The following is a 25,934-nucleotide window of genomic DNA, read 5'->3' as shown; positions in this document are numbered from 1 at the left end:
ACAGATTAAGATTTTACTTGCAAAACATATATTCAGATCAGAAATAATATCCACTTCTTACATGACTCAGGACAGAAAATAGGTGACGAGTCCCACTTGTGTTGGTCCTGTATTTTTATGAAAGTTCTTAAATTAGTAATATGTAATAGTAAAACAATAAATAAATTAAATTAAAGTTTAATTGAAAGATTTTCTTCTGGTGGATCAAAGCAGCTGAACCTTTCTTCCACCTTTGACTCCCTCCCTCGTTCACTGACTCCTCCAGGCCGGTAGGTGGCGGAGCGGGCGTTGGAGCAGTGTGCCGCCGGATGTTGACAGCCTGCTGCTGGGCTCGCGTTGTGGCTGCTACCGCTATCACGTTTCTAGCAGTCTCCCCATCTAGAACTTTCCTTTCACTCCAGAAACAGTCTGCACACACCCGCAGCGGACCCATGGCAGCTGAAAGGCAAGTTAAATAACACATTTAAAGCATTTTAAAGTTGTATTTTCACGCGTTTGTGTCTGTTTACGTGTTTAACGGTTGGTCTCCTTTGGTTTTAGCAGCTTCCCCGATAGCTTCATTGACGAAGATCCACAGAAAGCTTTAGAGGTAAACATTAGCGTCAGGTGCTAGAAACTAAATGTCTAGTGGCTCTGTCTGGTGATGACATTAAGCTTGACATTATTCGGCCAGCTGTTTAATAAAAGTAATGGAGTATATTGTCGGTAATGTTATTTTTCTGATGTTAGTCGTTAGCTGTCGTTTCCACTGTAACTAGCTAACTCAGCTACTGTTTCCTGCTAGCACTACTTTGACTAAAGACCAGGGAATCATTACTAACACATATGAAGAAAGTTATTTAGTTGTACTTTGCCGCCTTTAAAAAGGCTAAATGTCTTAGTTAAAAGAAGTTATTACTTGAAAACAGTCAACCATTGGAACAACGTTAGAAATCATCTATGACTGTGACCAGATTCCTCAAATAAGTTGGCCTTTTTCTGGTAAGGTATGAAAACTGAAACTTTTTAAAGAGGAGACAACAGTGGCAGTGTCATGCTGTCTTACTTTTCTACCATCATCATAATTCTTTCTGAGATGTGGGTTTAATGGCTACAATATGTCTTTTCCTCTAGGCTCTTAATGAGGCTTTGCAAGGAGACTGTGACAAGGCAGAGTGGTTATGCCAGCGTGCATATGCTCATATACTTCTCAAAAATTACAGCTGTAAGTCAACATATTATATTTGCTAACACTCATGCTTAAACGGCATTTTTCAGAAAATTGTTTGCATGATTATACTTGCAAAATATATTTAAATATTTTCTTAAACACCATTAATCATATTTGTTTTTATTAAAAACTCAGTGTATTAGTATAATCTGATTGTTTGGCCTTCAAACTTTATTATATAATTGATTAGCCTTTGAAATCTGTTCATTTTGAGCCTGTGATCGCTAGAGGAAATTTGAGTTTCATGAATATTTCTTTTCTAAATGATGCAGTCTCAATGAATGCACGTGCACTGCGTGATAAACAATGGATTTTCTCTTTTTTACAGGTGCCGCTAATGATGCCAAGAAAGCCCAACAGTTAAAACCCAGTTTCCCCCTTGCATTCATGCGAACAGGGTTTGTACTGTGACCTAATGAATATTAGGGGACATTCCCTACAGATTTGCATGTCAGAAGAAGTCAGTTTTGTTTTTCCAAGATTGCCCAGTCTAACTATTTTCTCTCCTGATTGCAGAATAGCTGAGTACCACCTGAACCACTATGAGTCAGCACATGCAGCTTTCACTCAGGGACACAAACTGGATGGTGAGTACAGCATATTCTGGTCTTGAGTACAAACTCGTTGTCATCCCACTCATTACCAACCACTGTTCACAGCACTACACTGTCCACTTCATTATTCTCATTAAATGTGAAGTCCCAAACTTGTGTCCCTTTACTTTAGAGATAAAATACAAAGCAGTTTGAATCCTTAAAAACAACTTAACCATCGTACCAAAATAAATTTGTTTTGAAAACAAATGAGAATATCACATTTGGCATATGATACTGATACTATCGTTGACTTTGTCATAATGGTGTTTACAGATGTCACATTTTTGTTTGTACCTTGAATAAGCCATATTTGCAATGAAAGTTTAATTGAACCTGTGCAAGTCAAAATTATTTTATTATAGTATGTGTTTGTCACAGCTGTTTGGATTTTCCATCTTGCATGTGCAAAATAAAAGAAAGAAAATGTAGCGTTGTTCTACCAGCTTTGAATATAGACTCATATGGTAACAACTTCTGTAAATTTGCAGACAAAATGTCCATTTTAAGGTAATTAGAACAATAAGCCAATAAATCTGGATATGTAACAGGTTTTTTGTGGCTTTTCCCACGATCTCCCCCTTTGTATTCCTTTGTTGACACTGTGTTTTTAATGGGGGTAAATAATATAGTTTATACACAGACAGTCAACATATACACTATAAGTGACAAGCAAGCAAACATTAAAAAACTACTTGTAAATATCTTTCAAAAATTGTAGTAGCAAAGGTTTAGTACAGCCTTATTGAAATGATCATAACAGTTCATTTTTGTTTTGGTCTTTGTTTCAACTATCATTATATAATATCAGTGCTATATTTTAATGGACATATTTATATATTTATGACATAATATGACATTACAGAACATTGTTTTTTCATTGTTTCTGGAGTGTTGACCCTGTAGTAATAGTTCAAATATATTGTACATTGTTATTCTGCTCAGGTGTCGTAGTGTGTTTAAGAAGCAATTGGTCAATCTAAGGGTTGAAAGAAATATGCAAAAAAATCGAAACTGGCTTTTTTCTTTGTTTGTTGCGTGTGCGTGCGTGCGTGTGTGTGTGGCTTTGATTTTGCCTACAGTCATTTTCTTCCCAGTAATTTCAGCTTAGGATATAAACCTATTAAATTATAGACTTTGGCCTTGTCTAGTTCTTATTCAAGCCACCTTAGATTTCATTAATGCCTCACTGAGGTCCTTAAATATTTCCACTAAAATGTTCTATTCTGATTATACTAAATGTTGTTGTGCTCCATTTCAGTTTTATAAATATATATCATGCACTGTAACAAAGCAAGACAGAATAAAATGTTGCTTTTTTATGATTTCCACAGTTGCTGACACATCTTTCGAAGTCTGGATTAGACGCTGTGAAGAGATGATTTGTAAGGGTAAGTACAACTCAAGTGTTTTTCTACATCATAGTTAGGATTAGACCTGAATTTACAGCTTGACTTTGGGTCAAAGTTAAATATTGTTGTACAACTTCCCTGTGGCACAATCACTTAAACCGTTTCAGACTTTTATATCCAAAGGCTGATATTTTCCCTTGCTATTCAACATTAAGCTAAATGGCAAATGGGAGCTGATCAGTCATCTGATCAAACAAATGCAACATGAACACATTCTTGAATAGGTAGTTGGTGCTCACAGCTGTGGTGTGTTTAAGCAGAGCTGCTTAGTCCAATAAAAGATGCATACCATGTCTGGATGGTGTGTTTCTGTTTGCCAGTGATGCCTGGGCCCTCTGGATCATCTCAAGTAAACAAGAGCATGAGTTTTGACAAACACGCTTCACACCCGCATGCACACGTTCTCCCAGGAGCCGTATGATTCATCAGACTTAACGTTACTGATGTTTGAAAAGCCCCTGATGAGACCCAGCCCCTTCATGAGCCTGCTCACAGACAGCACACATACTAGGTTGTACATCACCTGCCCCCCTCCACCCTCCTAAAACTTGAAAGTTCCCTATTCGTGTTTGCTCACACTCACACCAGGAGCAGCCATTGTTTCTTCAGGTGACAGAAGGTGTGTTTACCACCAACCAACACACACAGCACCTGGTATTCCATCACATGTGGCATCCTGCTTATATCAAAACTCAGAGACACGCAGCCTTTTTTTTCATCCTCAACAACCCCCCTCCTCACCATTTCAAACGCGACCTCATTAAGACAACATTAACACTCCTTCTACCATCTCATCTCTCTGCTCTCTCCCCCTGTGTAATGAAATCAGTGAATAATGTATGATAGCATGCTGGTAAATGGTGATCAGACTTGGTTCATCTCACAGGGCCTATAATGGGCGTGGATGGACCAGTAAACAAACTGGTGGCAAGCCTGGGAGCATGTGTGTCTGTGTGTGTATGAACACATCTGTCTGCTATCATTGGAGCTGTAGACAACGGCGTGCCATGATTAAATGTTGTGTTGTTGTAACTTTAATGTAATCATCATAATTCAGAAGCTAAAGTTTGATTTAGGGCAATAAAGTACGTGTTTACTGTTTCCACCTGTCACACGTCCCAATTTCCTCTTCTCTCTACAGACAATGCACAGGACAACAGCGTCAACAGGGTGAGTTTCTCTGAATTTGCCACCTGGGGGCAGTGTTGCTTTCAGCATCACTCAAGGGCATCAGTTGTCTTTATGCTCCTGCTTTAGAGAAGGAAGCCTTACTTCTTTTGCTGTCATGTTCTTTTTCATTTGTGTGCTTTTTGTTTAATCTCTCTGCTCTATCACCATGTTTTCCTCTCTAATTGTCATCCTGCCTTGGGGGCTGAATGACCCAGCAGACACCAGCGCTTCCACCTGTGAAGTAAGTACTTAGATGAAAATATGCCTTATCTGTGCATCTGTTTGATGTTTTTACTGCGTATTTTATTTATTGTGGCAGTTTAATAATTAAGCAAGATTTGGTGTGTCAAAGCAGCCCCAGTCTGTATGACTGTGATGATCAGCTTTTAAATTTTCTTTACAAAGATTAAATAATCTCTCCATCAAATTAGTGGTCGAGATAGAAAAACATTTTTGTAGAAGTAATTTGGATGCCATTCAGTCTTTTTGATAAGTTGTACATATTTGGTTCTTGCAGGCATGACTGGTACCAAACAGAATCTCAAGTCATTGTTACAATCATGGTGAAAAATGTGCCCAAGGATGGTGTGTCAGTCAACTTTATGGAAAAAGAGGTATAAACACACACACTTATTGCAGTATTGAAGTGGGAATCTGTGTTTTCTATGTGTATGTGTGTGAAACGGAGATGGGTTTGCTCTCGGGTGTTTCCTCAGGGGGGCCCATTAGATGGGTCTCATACACATATACACCCTCTCCCCATGGACCCAACTATGCCTCCAGTGGTTCCTTGTTAACATTGCCCCCAAAGTAGAGATCTAAGAACAATTTACCCTCCCTAGCTTCTCCAACCTCCTAATTGTCAGTAGATAGAAGCCATAACTGATCTAGGATCAGCCATAGAGCCCTCCAGGGACAACCCTCTTTCTTTTTCCTTTTTCTTATTTCATTCTGTCTTTCTACTGCTTTCCTTCTCTCAGAGGGGTAACTGCAGGGCACCCTAGGGAACAGCTTTGTCTTTCCTAATAGAATAACAAACTGAGTTTACCCCATTTCAAAAGAAATGGTTCACTCGCTCCAAATCACGCAGTCACTTGTTAAACTCCCTCTGTGGTGTGAAGTACAGATAAGTTCATATATTTTTTACTAGGTCAGTATATACAAAAGAAATTAAAGATGAAAGGCTGTGGTTCCAGTTATTTTCCCTGGTGACTGAGTATGCAGCAGCTGTATACCTACAGACAGCGCAGGAATTCAACTGGAAATGAATATTAAGGCTTTGATAGTTTTGTGGAAATTGCCCAAAAGCTACTTTAGCTAACTTTCTAAGCTTTTATCCCCGATGAACTACTTCTTGCATTAATTTGGTCCCAAATCAGAAAAGTCCACTTTTAGTAAAGTGGTAAGTGGTGAATTGCAAGTTGAAGTGATGTAATGTTTGTTTAAAAAAAAAAAAGAAAAGGCTGTTCTTGTATGTGACTGCAGCATTTTCTTGGTAAAGAACTTGCAAGCAGTATGAGGATTTGGGCCACAGCCGAGGCCATGTCCCTCAAAACCAGCAAGCCTTCCACCCAGTGAGTGACAGGCTGTTGGGAGCTGTCTGACCCCCTCTCATCACTGGTCACTCTGTGGCTGAAGGGGACACAGCGAGGATACTCCTGGCCGTCAAACCAGCCACATCAGATGATTAATGTTATGGACATGCCGACACTTGGCCCTCCTCCTCACCCCTTATTCTTCTTACTATTTAGTTTGTTTTCTTAAGGTCATTTAACACATTCTGGGTTTTAAATGCAGTTAAAGTAAAATATTACTGCAACAATTTTAACTCAAGGATTGTGAAGTTACAGTCAAATGTAAAAGGAACCACAATACACAGAAATTGATGAAAACCCAGAAAAGATGATTTACTTTGTGGTCATGAGGGATGCAGCAGTATCAAAATAGAGACTAAAACTACAACACAAACGAACAGTTCCAGAAGAAGGGATTTTAAAAACTGATAGTTATTCTACTACCTTAAATAAGACGGCGTTATTAATTTTTTTTGTTTCCCTAGTTGTTTACTACAGAACTTCATGGCAGGTAATGAGGTATATTCTTAATTTTGTCTTTTGCTTTCAGCTCAGTGCCATTGTACAGCTGGCGTCAGGGGACAACTACAGTCTCCACCTTCACCTTCTGCATCCCATTGTTCCTCAACAGAGCACCTTCAAAGTCCTCACCACTAAGGTAACACACCCATCCCATTCAGCCATCTCTTAAAAAGTTCTTAAAAACATTTAAAACAGCAGCCAGTTCACTATCAGAAAGAGAATGTTGATTTCAACATGAGCAGCTCTAAACATTTTACTTTCTGATATAATTTCTCATTAACGGACACGTCTAAATGTTCCGTTAAATGGTTCATTGGGCTCTTACATCAAAGCATTGGGATGCTTCATGTGTAATATTGGAGCTTATAAACATGCATGCCTTTTGTCTTCTCTGACCAAACACTGAGCCAGTGAAACATAAAAGAGTCATGTGGCATCATTGAGTATTTTCATCCTTCTTGTGCCATTGTCAAAAGGGTAATTTTGACTTTAGAGTACTAAAGTCATTGAATTTTATTCAGAATCTGTGGCATTCGTATCGTAGTTGCTCTCAATAATGAAGAAGCTGCCTATTAAAACACAGTGGAACATTTTTATGTTGCTATAAAGAAAATATGATGTGGTAATGTCACACACTGAAGAAAAGCAGCCACATCTCTATTCTCAAAAAGCATTATTGTTTTCCAAAGAACTTCAAATGACATATATGTTTCTGTGTATTCAGGCTTTTGTGATAATATCTGAGCATTAATTACATTCTGCGGCAGTACACTTTCTGGTTCTAAAAGAAAATGAATCAAATATCAAACTGGAAAAGCAATAAAAGGTAAATCATACCAATGTGAGTTTAAGCAGCTCACTGAAGCTGTGACTGATCGTTACTTGGGTTAGAACTCTGAGATTAACATCTTAATGTTTTCAATAATTTAAAGTAGTATAAAGTAGCCTGTCACTATCTATAATTCCTTAATGCCAGTAAAGCTTACAGTAGCTTGAGTAGTAATAAGAAAATCCACTCTCGCTTTATACCGTGCAGCGCCTGTGGAGACACTGGCGCAGTTCATCTGAGCAGCTAACAGGAGATTCACACATATGCACAAAGCCTCACTCCTACACACACACACACACACACCATATACACACACGTTTATTAGGGCTGTAGTCTCGGAGAGTTCCTCAGCACTGTTTAAGGTGATTATGGACCTAATGAGTAGGAAGGGCGCTTCTTACTATAGGCTAATTAGAGTGTGTTATCAAGGATGTGGGCTAATGAGTGCACAGGCTGAGCATGTGCTGATTCAGGGTTTAGACCTCTGTCAGGTTTTAGCCTGTGGATCAGGAGGCACTTTTTGTGAGTGTTGTTACCTTTTTTTAATCATTATGGGGAGGGATTTACTTTCTTAGGGTATTGATCTATTCAGCAACTCATATTTCTCAGTACAGAGCAACATAAAACTCTTTCTTCTACAACCTATTCTGGCCAAATCTACATAAAAACAGAATGCATGATTTGCAGGTCTCATACATCCATACTTTAGGCACAATAAAATATAGAAAACATATAATATCAAATGTTTAAACAGATGTTTAAGAAAAAAAAAAGGTAGTTTTCAAATGTATGGCAGCAACACACTATAAACAGTTATGACAGACATGACAAAAGACTGGAAAATTAAGTTGCACTAACTAGGAAGAGCTGGAAAATCATTTTGCAACTAATTAAGTAAATTAGCAACAGGTCATGATTGGCTATAAAAAGAGCATGTTGAGCCATTTTTACATAAGCACTCTGGATAATGTCTGGAGAATCAGGTATATAAAATGCAATGTTGGATACTATGATGTTCAGACCTCAGACAGCACTGCGTTAAAAACAGACATGATTCTGAAATGGACATCACTGCATGTGTTCAGGAATACTTCCAAAGATCACTCTGTGAACACAGTTCACTGTGCCATCCAAAACGCAGACATGTTCTCCGGACCAAAGCTCATTTAAAATGATCTGTGGCAAAAAAGTCAAAACTGTTCTTTAGTCAGATAAAACGAAATTTGGCATTGTCTTTGGAAACCATGTGTCCTCCAGACTAAAGAGGAGAAAGACCTTCTGGTTTAATGTCTTCTCTTACTTCAAAAACCTGCATCTCTGATTGTACAGTATGATGTGCAGCTTGCACATCTGGAAATATACCATCAATTCTGAAATTGATTTAGATTTTAGACCAGCATATGCTCCCATCCAGAAGATGTATATTTCAGTGAAAACCTTGCATATTTCAGCAGAACATGCCTAAACTACATATTGCATCTATTGTACAACAACAGCAAGGCTTCATAGTAGGTGAGTCCAGGTGTTGAAATGGTCTACCTTAAACCCAGACCTTTCTCCAATTTCAAATATTTTGTTTAGTTAGGAAAACCCAGGACTGTTGAGCAGTTAGAAAATAATATCAGGAAAAAACGACAACATTCTCTCCCAAAACTCCAGGAACTGGTCTCCTCAGTTCCTTGACATTTGCAGACTGTTGTTAAAAGAAGAGGGTGTCCTACACTGCGGTACACAGACTGGTAGAGCTGAAATAATTTAGATTCTGTTTTATAAAGACTGCCCCACAGATAGGGGATTTCTAGGAGTACACCAAATCTAATCCAAATTAAATATTAATGAAGTGGTCTTAAATTCATAATGTTAACTTCAAAAAACAAAGTTAAGGTCTAAATGTGGTAAAAGTTTATACTCTTATAAAATTAAAATCTTGCAATCTTTAAAACTATTTACATTAACGCCTATAGATTACAGATGACCTTTATGGGGAAAGAAAAAGAAATTCATAAGATGTACAGAGGCCACCTACACAAATGGAGAGGAGTGGGATGACGGTAATGGTACAGCCAATATTTCACTAGGTTGCTGAGGTAAATGCATTCAAATGTGTTACATAAATGTCATGTATAAAGACAGTGCAGACAATGGCTGTCGTACACACACAGACACACCTACGTTTTTATTTTTTTTTTTTACTTTATTCATAAACAATCAACAAACAATATTTCTAAACTGATAAAACACAGTCATGTCATGATCTTTCATGTGATAGTGAAAAAAGTAATGGCATCAGTTTTTTAATAACTGGTTGAACCACCTCTGGCAGCATTTACTATTATGTCCTCACGGCAGCAATAGTCAGCTTGTCTATCCATTTCTTGTTATTCTTGCGTTATTTGAAGAATGCTTTGAAGAAATTTCTTCAAATTTGTTAGAAATACCCAAATGGAGTAAATAATGAACCAATTAGTTTCAGGTAATCGATCATAGTGACCCCGCCTTTACGCAGTTCTTGGGAATTTCTTCAGAATTGCCAGAGCTGTCCACTTGGACTTTGTGGTGAACTGTTTATATTGTCATAGTCACCTCATGTTCATCCAATACTTGTTGTTAACGTGATATCTCAGGAATGTTTTTCGACTAAGGCAAAGGTTGTCACTTGGGATCAAGGATGATCTAATTAGATTTTGGTGCTCCAAGGTCAAGGTCAAGGTCACTGTGACCTCATTTATGTCCCATTTTTGTCAATGATGTATCTCAGAAACACCTGGAAGGAATTTCATCACATCTGCCACAAACATCAACTGAACTTATCCTGTTGGATAACTTGATAAAGTTCATTCGTTCATTGGCGTGATGTTTTTGTGTCATTTTGCAGTACAACTACTGTCTGTTGGGTGTCGATAAGCTGTCACATTTCTTTTTAAACCTACCTTCATTATGGCTCTTGTAAATTCCATTTGCTGTGGAGAATTTTCCTCACAGAACTGACAGCTGCAAATTAGGTGACCTTAGAAAACTGAGTAGAATACCTAATCAACCTGTATTAACATGTTTCCACCTATTATTTGCACAGTATTTTTTAACTAAAGGAAATGTAATAGAGAGAGATGCACGAAAAAGCCCAACAAGCATAAAACCATTGCATATCTGTTCTTTTAAAAATAATTTTAAAAGAATTGCTAACATTACTTACAGATATTACAGAAAATTGATATATCATACATGTATCATGTGGCATTTGTTGTAATATTGGTTATTAAAGTTACACTTCTATATTGTCTGTAAACAAGCAGAAAATAAAACAAATGTGTCAACCACAACAATCTCCACAGAGCCTCTGAAAGCAATGATATTCATTCTTATTTTACAGCAAGACCGAGGGAGTGAAATGGCAGTTTATGATTACAGATGCTGCAGTTTAGGTCTGTATGTATCGAAGTAGCCAGAAGATAATTGGGAAATTTGATTAGTAGCAGTAATAACCTATAACATCGTTATTGTTTGCATTATTTGGTTTCCACTTGCTGCACTCTGCTATGTAGAGGCTGACCTGCACAGAAACTGCCCCCTCTTTAAAAACACTCACTTGCTCTCTCCATTTTCCATGGCAACAGCAGACATTGCATTCCAGAGGTGCTCGTGGGTTGCAGCTTAAACAAGGGCTCAGTCTTAGAGAGACCACAGATGAAGATGTTCTTAGACTCCCCTTCATCTCTCTATAGTGTTTTTTTTTTTTCTTTCTCTTCCTCATTTACCTTTTGTCTTTGATTTGTCAGTCTCTCCATGCCTCCTCGAAGACAAGCATATTTTGACTTCTTGCTCACTCTTATACAAACACACACGTACCTCTAGTATAACGAGAGAGAGTGTGTTCAAACCCTCCTCCTCTCCCACAAAGCCCTGACTGTTCCCTGGTCTACTGGGCTCCTCTGGTACACATGGATCCCACACACACACACACACACACACACACACACACACAGCTCATAAGCCCTCATTGTTAATTACAGCATTCTGATATAAAGACAGCATAAAAGCTCAACACTCTTGATAAACTCTTGATACATTTTACATGCATGTAATTCACTGCATGCATGACATTGTGAGACACCCCACAAACTGAACTGTTTTCTCCCTGCGTGTCTCATTTACATTTTTTGGAGCCGTTTCATTTTTATGAAGCCAAGCAGCCACTGGGGGGAGAAAACATTCAAATGAACAACTGCATCAGCAAATCAAGTTTCCCCAGATTGGCATGCTACCCTAATGAGCATTTAAAAAAAAAAAAAAAGCATTGCCCTCGGAGCTGTTGATTCCAAAACCAATGTCGGTCTGTCTGTCTCTGTAATAGGCTGCCCTGCCCTGCGCTCCAATGTTTACGCTTCATCTCCTCGCTGTCTTTAAAGACAACTTAGCAGGGGGAGGCTAAGCCGGGCATGAGCCCGCACGCGCATGTACACATATACACACACAAATACAAATACAGAGACTGAACAGTAATCTTCCAACACACATGTACCAGCTACACAAGTATTTGCTTGTGTGTGTATGTGCACGCAAGTGTTGTCTGTAGCACATTATCGTCAGTGCGACCTCCTCCTGTCCTCCACCAAGACAGACATTCCAACCGCAGGGGTCACCGCGACAACGGGGAGCCAATTACACACCAGTGTGTTTGATCAGAACAGACGGCTGACACACACACACACATATACTCAGATGTGTGCACACACACACATTCAAAGCAATTTTGAATCCACGTTCACTCAGTTCCAAACTCATCTCTTTTCGGCAAATGGCTAAGTGGCGTCCCCCCTCTTTAATTTGCATGCCTGTCAATGTCTAAGAATGTTTATATTTATTTCATTTATGTGTCTTTTTAGTTTGGTTTGTTTTGAAATCCACAGGGATCTGGAAAAAGAGGGAAAAGATGCTGGGTGAGGAGTCATGGTGAGCGAAGGAGGGGGCGGGGTGACAAACACATTTGACAAGTAACACAGGAACCCAGTGGCCCTCTGTAAACTCTGTGTGTGTGTGTGTGTGTGTGTGTGTGTGTGTCCGCAGTATGTTATAGTCCAGCCCCTGGGGTCCTGTGGGTGGTGGCCCCTGTATGTGACTCTGCTGTCACATCCCTTTACGAGCCATCTCTTCGTCTGTCACACGCACAGAAACACATAGAGAGAGACACACACGCACGGCGTCTGGCCTGCCATGTCTTCTAAAAGCCAGGAAACACAGATGTGGCAGCAGATTAATGTTGTATAGCCCAGGAGCACGCATAGAAGCGCGTGTGCGCACACACACACATACACACAGCCTCGGCTTGAGTTCTGCTGCACTCCGCACTACAGAAACCCTCAAGATAACACCTGCAACACTGGCTGCTAATTTAAAGTTGATAACATTTAAATTGTTTGGTGTGTCGTGTCATCCCTTTCTGTTCTGAGCCATACACACTCTGTGATTATGAACAAATCCAATTAAAATGGTCAGACAGGCTTACAATTTGCTGCCTGCTTACAAGCTAGAAAGATAGCTGGACTTAGATTAGTTTGTCTTAATGTCAGAGTATGAAACTAAATCCACGAGGTAAGCAAAAAATTATTAAAAATGTCTAGATCTAAAATTAATCGAATGCAGCAGTTCAGCAGTTACAGGAACTGCTGAAGAAGCACCCATTAGCAGTACTGGTCAGCCATCAGAACAGGTCTTACAAATCAAGGCTTTGATACCTACCGAAGGACAACGAGACCCCTAACAGAACTCAAAGACTGGGCCCAGACTGCAGGTGCATCTGTCAAAATTTTAATCTGACATCAGATTAAGTGTTTACAAAAATATCTGAGATATTAGTTTATCAAACACAGACTACCTTGACTAAGAGGAACAACACTAACTACTGAACTACTGCTTAATGAATCATCATAAAAACACTGATGTCTCCTGGATAATTTAGCAATACCATAGGTACATGCTATAGCCACCACAGCATTTTAAGCTCAGTGATTGGATTTTTCATACCACAATGCACCTTAGGAAGTTAACTTCTTTTCTTACATATTTCCCATTACTTTGAAGGTTTGTTACTCTGACCATTTATCAAGGAATCAGGCGTTTTGTGCAGTTACCCATCATTTGTAGTAATGCTTCTGTGAATTAACATCTCCCACCACAAAACTCTACAGTCTTTGACTAATCTGACCCACCTGTTGTAGCAGTGTTTGCAGATGAGTGCAGTGATTTGGTTGTTTAAATCAAATCAAATAAACAAGTAGCCCAACAGCAGAAAATCCAATTGAAAAAGTTGTGTGACGCACTGAAAGGTGAATATGAATTATTTGGACAGTAACCTGTATTCTCAGCAGAGATCTTTTTTTAGGTCCTCAGTCAGGTGAGCCAAAAAGTTAATTTCGGACACTGCACAGATGCCTCGCTGTGCCGAAGGCCCTCTGTGGGGACAGAAAGCGCTGACACATACCGAAGTGATCTATCAGTGTGCCCGCTTCTCGCACTAGCTCACCTCAGATTGGAAGGTAGCTGCGATCATACTGTCTTACTTCCCTCAATCTGCTCCCCTCGCTCACGCTTCACTCAGTACCAGTCAGCCTCGCAGCCTTCTTCGTCTAGCTCATGGTTCTCCCTCCTCTCCTCTGGCACCCTCATAAATGAATCATCACATCGCCCAGCAGAGCAGAAATGTTCCTTAATTGCACCGACATAAGCAGTGCTGTCTTTCAAATCAAACATATACACACTATTAATGGGTGATGGGGTGGCGTGTGTGTGTGTGTGTGTGTGTGCGTGCGTGCATGACAGGGCACATAGCATTGCAGTTTGCGTGTCTTACTGCTATGTGCCCTGTCAATGCGGCTCAGTGTTAAAAGCGTGTGTCCATGTCTTCTCTCCACTCAATGTTTTCCTCCTCTCTCATGTTCTCCTGGTGTAATGATCAGACGCTGCTGTGTGGAATTAGGGACCCTCCTCCTCCCCCCTCACTCCACCTCCTACTCCCGCTCCATCTCTCACACTGGCCCTCTGGCTGACAGGCATCTCGTTAGTGCAGTATGTCTGTCAGTGAGGTTTGAGATTGAGCTGTGCCCCCGCATATCCCTGATGTCTTTCTCTCTCTCACACACTTGCTCGCGTGCGCACACACACACACAAGCGCACACTAGCAGGCTGAGCTGACGACAGCACTGAGCCGTCTCTCTGGCCTCAATAATGATCTGATGTCCTGTACTTTTAAGATGTCTCTCTAATAGAAGCGTTATTTTTGTCCCACACAACAAAGAAGGCCATTTTGTTTAACACCGTTATCTCCCTTGTTCCCTCTTGTTCTTTCCTCCCCCTTTCTTCCTCTGGCAGGTGGAGATCAAGATGAAGAAGACAGATGCTATCAGATGGGAGAAGCTGGAGGGAGAAGGACAGGAGTCCAACATCAAACACTTCAATCCTAGTCAGTCCACAGCTTCGGCATTTACACTCCTTCCCCCAACTATCCTCCTGTCTCTACTCTCATCACTCTGTCTCCCCTTCCTTCTCAACCTCGTCTTATTTCTCTCCCGCTCTCTGCAAAGATCAATATAAGCTCCTGTGTTTGTCTGTTCGGCACTAAAATGAGAGTGGGCAGGCAAGCCCTGCTAGAGTCTTTCATTAGTCTGACGGCAAAAGTAGGCAGGAAGAGAAAGGTATGACAGCAAAATATGACTCAGTATTTTAGCCCACACATTCCTATTACTGACAGGATTAATTACTTATATAAGTGTGTGTGTGCATATAAGGGGGAGTAGAACTTAAGTGGGCAGCCTAACTATCCTTCCCAGGCAACCAGCTCAGCCTGCAGGATGCCCTGTTTGTGAGTGGCTGATTCTAACTAGGACTAGTGTTCCATTTGAACATGATATGACATCTGATTTTATGGGATCACGTCGCCCTGTGTCCACACTTGGCCTGAATATGTCTACAGTGCGTCTGGCACTGTATTTATGTAAATCTGTGTCTGGATTACATTTCCCACTCTCCCTCTCCATCTCTTGTTGAGATTATAGTGGGCATATTGCATCTAGAAAATACAGAAATCAAATCACTTTGTGATCCCTCTGCATCTGAGTTGAATGATTCAGTAGCAGAGCGAGAAAAATGAATTCAGACCTGCCAGTTCATACGTCTTGGTGGGATGTGATGATAAAAGGCAAATAATTTATGAACACGTGACTTGTTTCTTCAAAGGAATAACCTTAGTTTGGAGCAGTTCTATATAATATCATGCCAAATACCTCCCAACTCACGAAAACTATGTGAACTGTAGCCTTTTCCTTTCTGCTTTATCAGATCAGTACCCATCATCCTCCCACTACACCCGCAAATGGGACAAGATGGTGGTGGACATAAGTGAGGAGGAGAAAAATGAGAAGCTGGAAGGAGACGCGGCGCTCAACAAGCTCTTCCAGCAGATCTACTCGGACGGCTCAGACGAGGTTAAGCGAGCCATGAACAAGTCCTTCGTAAGTGTAACCAACAGCAGTTGTTTGGTAAACACAGAAGCAGTGAGATTAAGGTGACAGGTTTGCCCTTAGTGCCTCGGTTGTAGAGATTTGAGAAACATGACTCTACGAAATAAAGCCTCTATATAAACTTTACTTTTTTTTTTGTTAGCCATTTCTAACTGCATAATCTGCAACAGTTTGTTAAACAAGTCATGTTTTGTTTAGTCGTTAGCGTTTTGTTTTAAGGAGGAACTAAATTGTTAATTTGATCACTCCCTTGTGCTTTGGCTCTTTCTGATGGATGTGTTATGATTTTTTTCAGCCTAATTATGGTTTGCTTCACTGGCAGAGACAGCGCTTTGGACTTCATATTGATGGTTAACAACAGCATATTTGAAATGCAAATTTTCGCACTTGAAATCCTCTCCAGAGTGATTTTTTTACAAAACCCTTAAAAGCAAAGCTGACAGTTAACAATTAAAGCACTCACTGATTGTTTGATATCAAATCCTTTGTAGTGGTGTACAATCAAAAATGATTATTACAGTTATTACAGTTGTGTGTCCAAATACTTATGGACCCAGTTGTACATTTGTCTTTGTTGGAAAAGAGTTTTGTCCAGCTCTGATTGAAGGTTAGCATGACCCCCAGTCAGAACAGTCACAGTTATATGTATAAGGAAAACAGTGTAGTTAAGTGTAGCTGTCTGTAAACAGAGCTGTTTATTTACACCTGTGTGATCCACATCATTATAAGTAAAAGTAATGTGGAGCACCCACGACTAATGCAGCAGTATCAGACTGTCTAGTTAATGAGCTTCCGTGAGCATGTACAGTATTTGGGTGTACGGAAGGATGTGTGAAGAGGTGTGTGATTGCAGCTACAAGTTGATTGGTGATTTGGTGCATCAGTATTCCCTGATGTACAATACGATCTCCTGATGCAGGAGTAAAACCATACACTTGAAAAAGGATTTGGTGTCAGTAACGAACAGACCGACCTCAGAGTTTTAACATTCATGTGAAATAGTCTTGTCTGCGTTTAGTTAAATAACCCCGAGCAGGAGACCTCTAGGAGACCAAAGGTCAGCTTATATGGAAATCAGCATTTTAAATTATTTGACCTTTCAGCTTAACATGAAAAAAGGAAAATTAATAATTGGTCCAAAACTAATCTAACTTGTTCATCCAGACTTTTGGAAACTTACCGAGCACTAAGCTTTTTTTCTTTTCTTTTTTTTAAAGGACGGAGGAGGTGTTGTATAACTAGGAACGTAATGGCTGAGCTTTCTTCTCTCGTTGTGTGTCTCTCCTCTCTGTGCAGATGGAGTCAAGTGGCACTGTCCTGAGCACCAACTGGGGAGACGTCGGCAAGAGAAAAGTAGACGTGAAGCCACCAGATGACGTAGAGTTCAAGAAGAACTGAACACCTCCCTCTTTCGCTATGTTTCCCCTCATCCTTCATATCTGTGCACAGAGCTCCAGCGGGATCCTTGTTGCTCTGCAGTCTGCGCCTCGTCCTCGTCTCACACTTCAGTTTCTGTTGTTGCTCCAAACCACACATGGCCTACTCTCTGCAGTACCTTAGAACGAGTCACTTTGTACTTATCTGTTGAACAGATTTTACATTACCTGATTTTTAAAGGCTAGCGGACTTGAAAGGGAACTGTGGTTTGACATTTACAGACCTGCAAAGCTCCAGTTTATCCTTCTTTTTTGTTTTCCTCTGCCTCTCTTCTCAAAGCGCCCATAGCCTTTCTATTTAGGAGCATTTTATGACTCTCTAATATCAGCACTTGGATAAAATTGTAAAAATGACCTAAAAGTGATTACTATAAATACATTTCTTGACTCTTGTAGTGTCTCTTTCTTCTGTATACTTAAAAAGTCAACAGCAATACTCTGCAAACTGACATGTCAGTGGTTTAGCCAGATGTTTGATTCAGGCTTTGGTGTAAATAAAAGATTTCTTGTTTGGCTCACAAACTTTGTCTTGTGTTATATGGTTCATTGTCTCTGGAAACGGTTTTGGACGGGTTGGAAAGTCTCAGTAGGGATCCATCAGACTCCAAAACAGCAATATATTGTGACAGGGAGCCGTGCTCTGTGATTATGTGCTGGGAGGGATGAAATGTGGCATTAGTGATATGAGAGCAGGCAGTTCTGATATGGCTGGCAGCTCGAGGATATGGTTTACGTATTGTGGTTCGATTGGTATCGAGTCAGAGAGTTGTTGGCCAGCAGGCGGGGGATACAACCCTGAGGTGCAGCGGTGATTTACAGTGGGAGATGTGGGAGAGCAGCCACCTCCCCTGTTCTCCAACTACATATATGCTGCAGTTGTAACAGTGAGGGGGCGTCCTGCCAACGCAAGAGAGCATTAATATGGATCAGCCTCCTAACCGCATCATCAAGCCTCTCACACTGAGTTAAGTGTTAAATTCATCACACATCGTTTCATCTCTCGCGACGATCAAACACCCGTTTGTGGCGCTGGATGGAACTCTTAGCTTCTTAACACTCTCTCTCACTTTGACGCGCACACACACACACTCCTCCACTAGCCCTGACACACACAAATACACCGCCCCCATCCTTACCCCCTACCCCTGCCTGAGGCAGCTCTGTGACATCAAAAGGAGCTAAGCGCTTTGCATCGTGGGTAAGATCTGGGAGCGTGACGGCTACAGAGTCTTTAGTCTCATTAAAGAGTTCTAGAGCTGCAACTCTCACATTAAAGAATTCTGGAAACTTCTTTCTGCTCGTTTCTTTGGAGCAGCTACCAGATGTGACACTTCTAAAAACACTGAAAGTGTCTGAGTCTGAAAGAGAGGGTGGGGGGGGGGCTGCTCCCAAACAAACCCAGCAATAAGTTAGTAGCAGTATGTCTTTACAAATAGCATGTGAAGCCGTTTGGCCTGTAGCACACAGTAAAAAGAGGGGTGACAAAGATTATTTAAAAAAGTTTATTCAGTGATATTGCACTTTGCAGCTTCTTCAATGCAGATAAAAATACACGTTTCTGAGAGGAAGTGTACAGTTAATGAGAGCACGGAGATGAAAGAGGAGAAGCACTAAAAGCAGGGGAGTCAGAAATATTTCACACTACAGTGGGGGGGGGGGGGGGGAGAAAAGTAAAACAAACAAGAGACGCTATTTAAGCAAGCTGACTGCTACTGGAATGTATTTACATCAGAAAGCAACGAATGAAATCAAACGGCGCCTCTTCCTATGGATAAATACTGAACTCGAGTCCTGGCGTCAACAGATGTCACTGCATTTGATTGAAAGCAGCTCGGCGGGGGGGGGGGTTTCCTATCGTAACCTGCTGTACGTTCTCTTGACAGCGTGTTGTGCTGTGCTTCAGAAGCATCTACATAGATAGCAAGTAGGTTTTTTTTATTTATTTATTTTTAATTTTAATAAGACTAGTTGTGCAGTGTGCAAGAGACTTTGTACTTTTATGTGTGAGATGTTGTGTGTCCTAGATTCTGTACCATGCATTTATAATGTGTGGACACAGTTACTGATGCTGTTTGTATGAATCTGCTCAGACCAACTGGTACCTACAGTACGTGAGAAGCCACCATCTCCCTTCCTGAAACTTTTCTCTTTATCTCCCCTCCTTTGGATCCCATATCTCTCTTCCTTCCTGCCTACCTTCCTTCCTTCCTGCTTCCTACCACTTCCCAGGTGGATGAAGCTGTCTACACCAGACCCAGAATGCGCGCCATCCACCAGTTGCAGGGCATGATAACTCTACAGACCACTCTGCAGCCTTGGTAGTTGTACGGCCATGGCTCGTAGCCTCCCAGCGGCTCGCAGACCCTCTGGCAGTGGGAGTAGCTGCGACGGCACTCGATGCAGCACACGCCCTGATGGTCCAGCCTCGGGTCGACGTTGGCGTTGCCCTGCTCACCCTCGAGGCCTCTCTGAGAGGAGACAGAGGTCAGAGAGTTAGGTCCCAGTGTGTGTGTGATAGTATACATCTTTACAGACGGAGAGAGCTCGTTTCAAACCAATTAAAAATGGATTTCCAACAGGCGGGATGGGGAGGAGGAGATGTTGTCAGATGTGGGTTTTTGTTGTCAAATATTTTCTTTTTCAACTTAGTGCGTGTTGTTTACCCCCTCCTGTGGCTGTCAGGAGCACGTATGGCGGGGGTGTGGGTGTGTGGGGGGGGGGGAGGCTGTGCTTAGAGGGATTAGGAAAAGTGGGGCCCAACAGAAGGGGTGAGGATGGGTGCATGAGAGGGGTGTGTATGCTTGTGTGTGTGTGTATGTGTGGGGCTCTGTGTGTGCTCAGCAGGGCAAAGAGGCCACAGGAGAGGAGGGGATGGGGGTGGGGGGGGGGTGTTGTGGAATTATTCATACAGCCTCAATACTGAATGGAAAGCTTTGGACAGCCTCACATAGAAAGCACATGCACACAGAACACACAGCAGCCAGCATACACTGAGATTCACAGTGACAATCCGGGGCCCTGCGCCTTGACCCCGGCATCTGCTGCCGCTCGCACAGCTGTGAGAAACTCTCCGGCCGCGAAGGCCTTCTCAGGTAGCCCCCGAGATCGGAGCAGACAGCTGCGAACTCGCACAACACATAAAGAGGAAAACGTGCGAGTCTGTCGGCGTGACTCACCTGATAGGGGTTCTCCGGGTTGAACCCTGCCTCCACGTCCTCCTCTTCCTCCGCTCTGGCCACGGCTGCCTGGGGGCGCCGGCGGGGGGCAGCCCTCCGCTTCCTCTGTCCGCCTGCACACATCACAGCCTCAGTATCTGACGGCACACCAAATTTAGGAGCACAGTGGCACTAATGTGGCTCGGCTCCTGATTGCACAGCCGTTTCTCTGGCAGCATTTTTGAAGTCCTCAGATGAAGTAGAATAAAATTGTGTTTGGAGAACTTTTGACCTCCCAGCATGCTAGAAATTGTACACTCGGTAGCTGGGAAACTTCAAAAGGACTTTTCGTTTTAGCCTGTTTTTCTTTTCCGAGGCTTTAACAACTGTGATGTTAAATGAAAATGCTTGAGACCGTTTGACCCACATCCTCTTTGTTTTATAAAAAAAAAAAATCAGTTTCTTGTGTTTTTTTGTGCGACTTACCGGTTGAGTAGGTGGGACGGAGCCAGAAGATTGGCAGGTCCCCGCACAAGTCCTTGATCTTGTTGCTGAGGAAGGTGGAGTCAGAGAGGGGGGTGTCTGCCGCCACCCAGATGAGATCGTCGTCAAACTTGGCCGGCATCACTTCGTCCTCCTTTGGGGGGGGGGCGAAGAAGGTGAGGAGAAATGAGCCAACACCCAAACAGACATCTCAACAAAACATCTGGCAGCCGGGGGCGTGATAGCACACTCGTTTATGTATCTCGTTACTAGCTGCCCCTTTAAGTAGCCCACACTCTTTGCATCCTGTCCAAGTCTAATCTGCATTAATGCTGTGCTGGTAACGCTCCTTAAAACAGTGTAAACTCAAAGCCTGTGAGGCTTTGGTATACAGATTTCCCAGCATTTAGCTGTAGACACAATGTCAGGACTCATCAACATGAGGCGAAGGAGAGACTGGATGGACTGAACTTGTAGGTTGCAGCAGATGAACTAATGAGGTTCGCAGAAGGAGAAAGTGTGTAAACACAGGTAGTCTGTGTCCACAGCCTGCAGGTGGAACAGCAACTCTGTGGGGAGGATTTTGCCCAGAGGCATTTGTTCCTGTAGGGGCTGCACTGCACTAGCCACAGCCATGTTTAGGGAACAGTATCCTCCAACCCTTCAGAAATGCTGCTGCTCTTCTTTTTTATTATTATTATTTTATTTTATCCCTAGCTCAAATGATTTGCTGGAGGGACAAATAAAAGCGGGGGTCCTTCTCCGCTGCTCGACTGATAAGAGTTTATCTGACCCACTCTCTCTGGATGGGGATGTGTGTGTGTGTGTGTGTGTGTGTGTGTGCTTATCTAACCCATATTTGCCATCACTCTAAATTATAGCAAATGACCAGCCTGCAGCAACCATTATAACATCTCCCTGTCTCCACACACACACACACACAGGAACACACACACGCACGCTCACAAAACGTGGCGCAAACGATCGTTTACGAGGCAAAGAGAAGCAACAACACAAACGCGCACAAAAGCACAAACGTGAAATAAATGACGGTTTATGAGGCAGACAGAGGCGATAAGAGCAGCTCCGCGTGATAATTAATTGTGTGAATGCGTGCGAGTGTTTATAGCCGTACGCCTTCATGAGGGCAATTCTGGTGATGTGGATTTATGTGAATGTGAGGCTTATGCAGAACTAAATGATTTTAATTATCACACAGCCTCAACTGAACAATCGCAGGCGGTGAGTGGAGATAACAATCCACACACATATGGTTCTGTATTTTCAGTGTAGACTGTTTTTTTTTTTTATATAATAATATAATCCACCAAGCTGTTAAGCGGTGGGAACTCACACATGAAAGTGACCTTTGTTCCCAGTAGATCGTTGGCTTGGGTGAGTTTTGTAATACCTCACCACTGACTGGCTTTACTGCATATTACAAGTGAGCTCAACAATCAATAAGGAATGATTTACAGAAGTGACTTCTGTCTGAGTTATCAACAGACTTATCATCTCTCTCACTCATCATCAATCACAGCTCACTATGCTAAGCTGCAATGATGCACTGAGCTAAAAGCTAATGACAGCAGAATAACCTACTGGTGTTTTGCACCATGTTATGTCATGTTATATCTATCAGATATTTAACACGAGACATACTTGCAGCCATTTTCCACCTGCTATGGGTTCTGCTTTTTTTTCCACAGTTCCTCGCTCGCTATGAGGACAAGTATGTGGGGATAAACGTGGGCACTGATGCTGCTGTTGACAACAATCAGGTGTGTCGTCACAATAACTGAAATGCACCAAACTAGTGGATGTGAAAATGAGACGGCGTAAAGTACGATGAGCGACCCTAATACCAAGGCTCCACAGTGTGGAGAGAAAGCCCGAGGTGATAGTTGATGTTCCTCTAGAGGAAAAAGGCCATTGATGAAGTCACGAAGAGTGACATCACAGCATTTCTCACCAGGACAGGACCAACCCACCAGCTCAAAAGTCATCGAGTCCTTGTTGAGAGCCTCCACATCGGGCAAACGAGCCTTCACCTGGGTCTTGATGTAGCACTTCTCCCCTCCTGAAAACCGGATCCCAGTGATCCCCTGGAGAGGTCAGGAAGGAAATAGGACAAACAAAAAAGCTGGAAGTTAGAACTCATAACTCATCTCGATGCTTTGCCCTCCCTGAAAACTGGAAAACACATCTGCGCATTTTAATGCAACATCTGTATGATTTCGATGAAATTGTATTTTAGTGATATATTCAAGATATAAAAATCCACTCATGGGGACAGTGTGATTAAAGGTCACATTTTTAATAGTTAAAAGGCCAAAACTGCTGCCTCACTAGTCTGATTGGCCTGATTGTGCTACTTTAATTAAAGGTCAAAAACCACCAGTCCAAATTTAATGAAAATTGGTGGGACAATGCATCTTGACACTGATTGGCCCAAAGGGGAATAACATGTCCACTCGTTCTTCATTTCATTTCTCTGCTGCTGTAATGAGCCAATCTCCCCACAAGGGTTTTTAAAGCCTCAACAAATCTGATTACTTACATAGTGCTGATCACCGTGTGTTGATGAGTCTGGGTTTTTTTTTTCTTTTTCTTTCCTGTGCATTCCTGATTTTTTAATTTTATATATTTTTTCAGTCCAACTCACAATCTCGAAGTCATGGACCTCCACGGCCTCGTCTGACCCACTGCCGGTGCTGAATCTCTCCACGTTATTGGCTGAATCGATCTCCATTGAACCCTCCTCCACTTTGCCATTGATGCTCATGCTATAGTGGACATTGTAGACCTACACACACACACACACAAACACACACACACAAGATTTCAGACTGGCATGTAAGGTATGAGAGTCCTGAGAGTCACCCCACCCCCAGCCGTCTCTCTTTCACTCTCCCTCGCCCTCCTTCAATCTTCCCCCATGAATTCTCCTCACACATACAACCTTTCTTTTCTCAATTTCCCTTTTCAGACACACACGTTCATTGAAACCTGGTCAGGAGAATACAATCCTAACAGCTCCAGGCGATGATGACCAGACTCCAGAGCCTTTTCATCGTGTCTTAATAGCATTTTCTAACTTCATATTGAACACTCTGAAAACTACATTTTTCCCTCTCATCTCTTACACCTCTTGCCCCTGGAGCATCAGCCGGACCACAGAGAGAACCCCCCACCCCCGCCCTTCGACACCCTGCCACGATCTTCCAGCACACACCGCATGCACACAACGCCTCCATTCACCAAGCTTTACTTCAGTCTGTACCCTGAAAAATGGAGTGTTTAATTTACATTTTACTGTTTGCCTTCACTGCAGAAAAGTCTTATTGGAGAAACTACTTCACTCTAGTATTGATTCTTCTCCTTTTAATTCAAACTAGTTAAAAAATGAACCACTGATGAGCAAATTTAATTTGTTTCCAATTCAGAACAGCTTGCTTCAACAGCTTCTTTAATCAAGTGACAATTTTTATAGGATGTGAATATGAGAGTTGTTTTCTTCGCGGGTAGTGCCATTTATTTTAGAAATGTTTTGAGTGAAACTGCATGGGAACAAAAGGAATTATCTAACACATCAGACTGAATGTAATTTCATTTTTGATTGAAAGTCTTAAGAGACTGTATGAAAATTAGTGAAGTGGTGACAGGGGGTGAATATTGTGTTTCACTTTAGAAAAAAGAAAAGATCGTCTCCAGCGTTGATGTTTGCTTTGAACCCTCATTTTGACAGAAAAACTGCAACACTCTCCCCCACAACATGTCAGAAGAATCCAACTGTTGTGTTAAATAGGCACATCTTGTTTAGCTTACCGTGCATCTTAAACCATAATAACGTCCAATGTTTGGCACCATTGTGCACACTGATTTCAAGGCATTACTGTTTTACATTTATGAACCATGGTCTGTTGTGCAAATTAAAGTTGACTTTTTAAATGAAATGTTAATGTTAATATTAATGTGATGTTTGAAATGTGTAATGTAATGTAATACACTATCAATTAAGACTGGAAATACCTAAAAGACCCACTCCAGCTTTCCCAATAAAGTCCAGAAGTCATATCTTAAGATAGAACATAAATGACAATATTTTGCCTTTTTCCTGTTTCCCTTCCTCCAATAATTTTCCTACACTCCCTTAAAAACTTTATTTTTTCCAGTGTAACCTAACACACGCCAATAGCAGAAATAATGGAATTATTAAACTGCCAGTCTTACATGTTTCTCATTGTTGTTCCAGAAGTAGAAAGCTCCGACTGCACCCAGCAGTAACAGAAGGGCACCAGCGATGAGCACAGCGATCCCGGCCTTCAGCAGGCGGCCGGTGGCCGCAGGCTTGACCCCCAGGGCAGAGTAGGCCTACGGTAAAGCAAACAAACAGCAGAGGGGCCTCAAAAACATGGTATTCCACCTAAAAAATGACACTGCGACTGGGGTGCAGTTCTATGATACTCAATCTGTGACGGTGTCTATGTAATTATGCAAGCGACGCGTCACAGAGTAAGTTATTGTGCCAGTTATTGACTTTTAAAAGTCAATATTTTCGCCTTGATCCCTAACGGGCCCCAAGAGATACTCAATAGTCTGTAAGGTAGACCTCTATATTCCTGTTTAAATGAGTCATTGCAGTGCACTGGGCTGCAGAAACACTCACCGGAGGCATAAACTGCTGCAGGTCATCTGGTCCCGCCGAGGCGATCGGTACTTTCTCAGAGCTCCCAGCCATGACTGGAGCCAAACACCTGAGGAAACCCGAGTCCACCAACTTCTCTCTCTCTCTCTCTCCTCTCTCTCTCTCTCTCTCTCTCTCTCTCTCACACACACACACATATAACACTCTCTCTTTCTTGGAGGAGGAGGATGGTCACTCCTGCACACTCGGTGTTGTACTTGTTGTGACTTCTAATAAAAAGCTAAACTGTAATGTGCAGATGATGAGGAGTCGTTAGTTTAAACCAAACCTCATGCTTTAAAAAGCGTTCATCATTTTTTTTCTTTGAAGCTCATGCAGGCTGCTCATCG

General features: G+C 41.8%; 2 protein-coding genes across 4 annotated transcripts; one reads left to right on the top strand and one right to left on the bottom strand.

The window, feature by feature from the left end:
- Window positions 1-297: 297 nt before the first annotated feature.
- sugt1 (SGT1 homolog, MIS12 kinetochore complex assembly cochaperone) lies at window positions 298-17,774 on the top strand. 3 transcript variants are annotated; one of them, XM_026374753.1, is made up of 13 exons: window positions 298-445; window positions 541-589; window positions 1,114-1,204; window positions 1,539-1,608; window positions 1,727-1,797; window positions 3,138-3,194; window positions 4,357-4,385; window positions 4,604-4,626; window positions 4,903-4,999; window positions 6,510-6,617; window positions 14,676-14,766; window positions 15,642-15,814; window positions 17,120-17,774. In XM_026374753.1, the coding sequence occupies exons 1-13, from the start codon at window positions 309-311 to the stop codon at window positions 17,219-17,221; spliced, it is 1,098 nt and encodes a 365-aa protein (XP_026230538.1). In that variant the 5' UTR covers window positions 298-308; the 3' UTR covers window positions 17,222-17,774. The 3 variants fall into 3 exon arrangements, with proteins under 3 accessions (XP_026230538.1, XP_026230536.1, XP_026230537.1); XM_026374751.1 differs by having other exon boundaries at window positions 4,595-4,626; XM_026374752.1 differs by having other exon boundaries at window positions 306-445; window positions 544-589; window positions 4,595-4,626.
- Window positions 17,775-18,772: 998 nt separating this feature from the next.
- Window positions 18,773-25,681, bottom strand: LOC113171443 (leukocyte cell-derived chemotaxin 1). Its single transcript, XM_026373788.1, has 7 exons — window positions 25,567-25,681; window positions 25,131-25,271; window positions 23,563-23,703; window positions 22,889-23,002; window positions 20,901-21,051; window positions 20,436-20,548; window positions 18,773-19,727 (listed from the first exon to the last, which is right to left on the bottom strand). The coding sequence occupies exons 1-7, from the start codon at window positions 25,636-25,638 to the stop codon at window positions 19,503-19,505; spliced, it is 957 nt and encodes a 318-aa protein (XP_026229573.1). The 5' UTR covers window positions 25,639-25,681; the 3' UTR covers window positions 18,773-19,502.
- Window positions 25,682-25,934: the final 253 nt, after the last annotated feature.

The sequence above is a fragment of the Anabas testudineus genome, chromosome 17 (assembly GCF_900324465.2).
Source record: "Anabas testudineus chromosome 17, fAnaTes1.2, whole genome shotgun sequence".
Lineage (NCBI taxonomy): Eukaryota > Metazoa > Chordata > Actinopteri > Anabantiformes > Anabantidae > Anabas > Anabas testudineus.
Note: the sequence above shows the minus strand (reverse complement) of the source record. Positions and strands in the feature narration are given on the sequence as shown.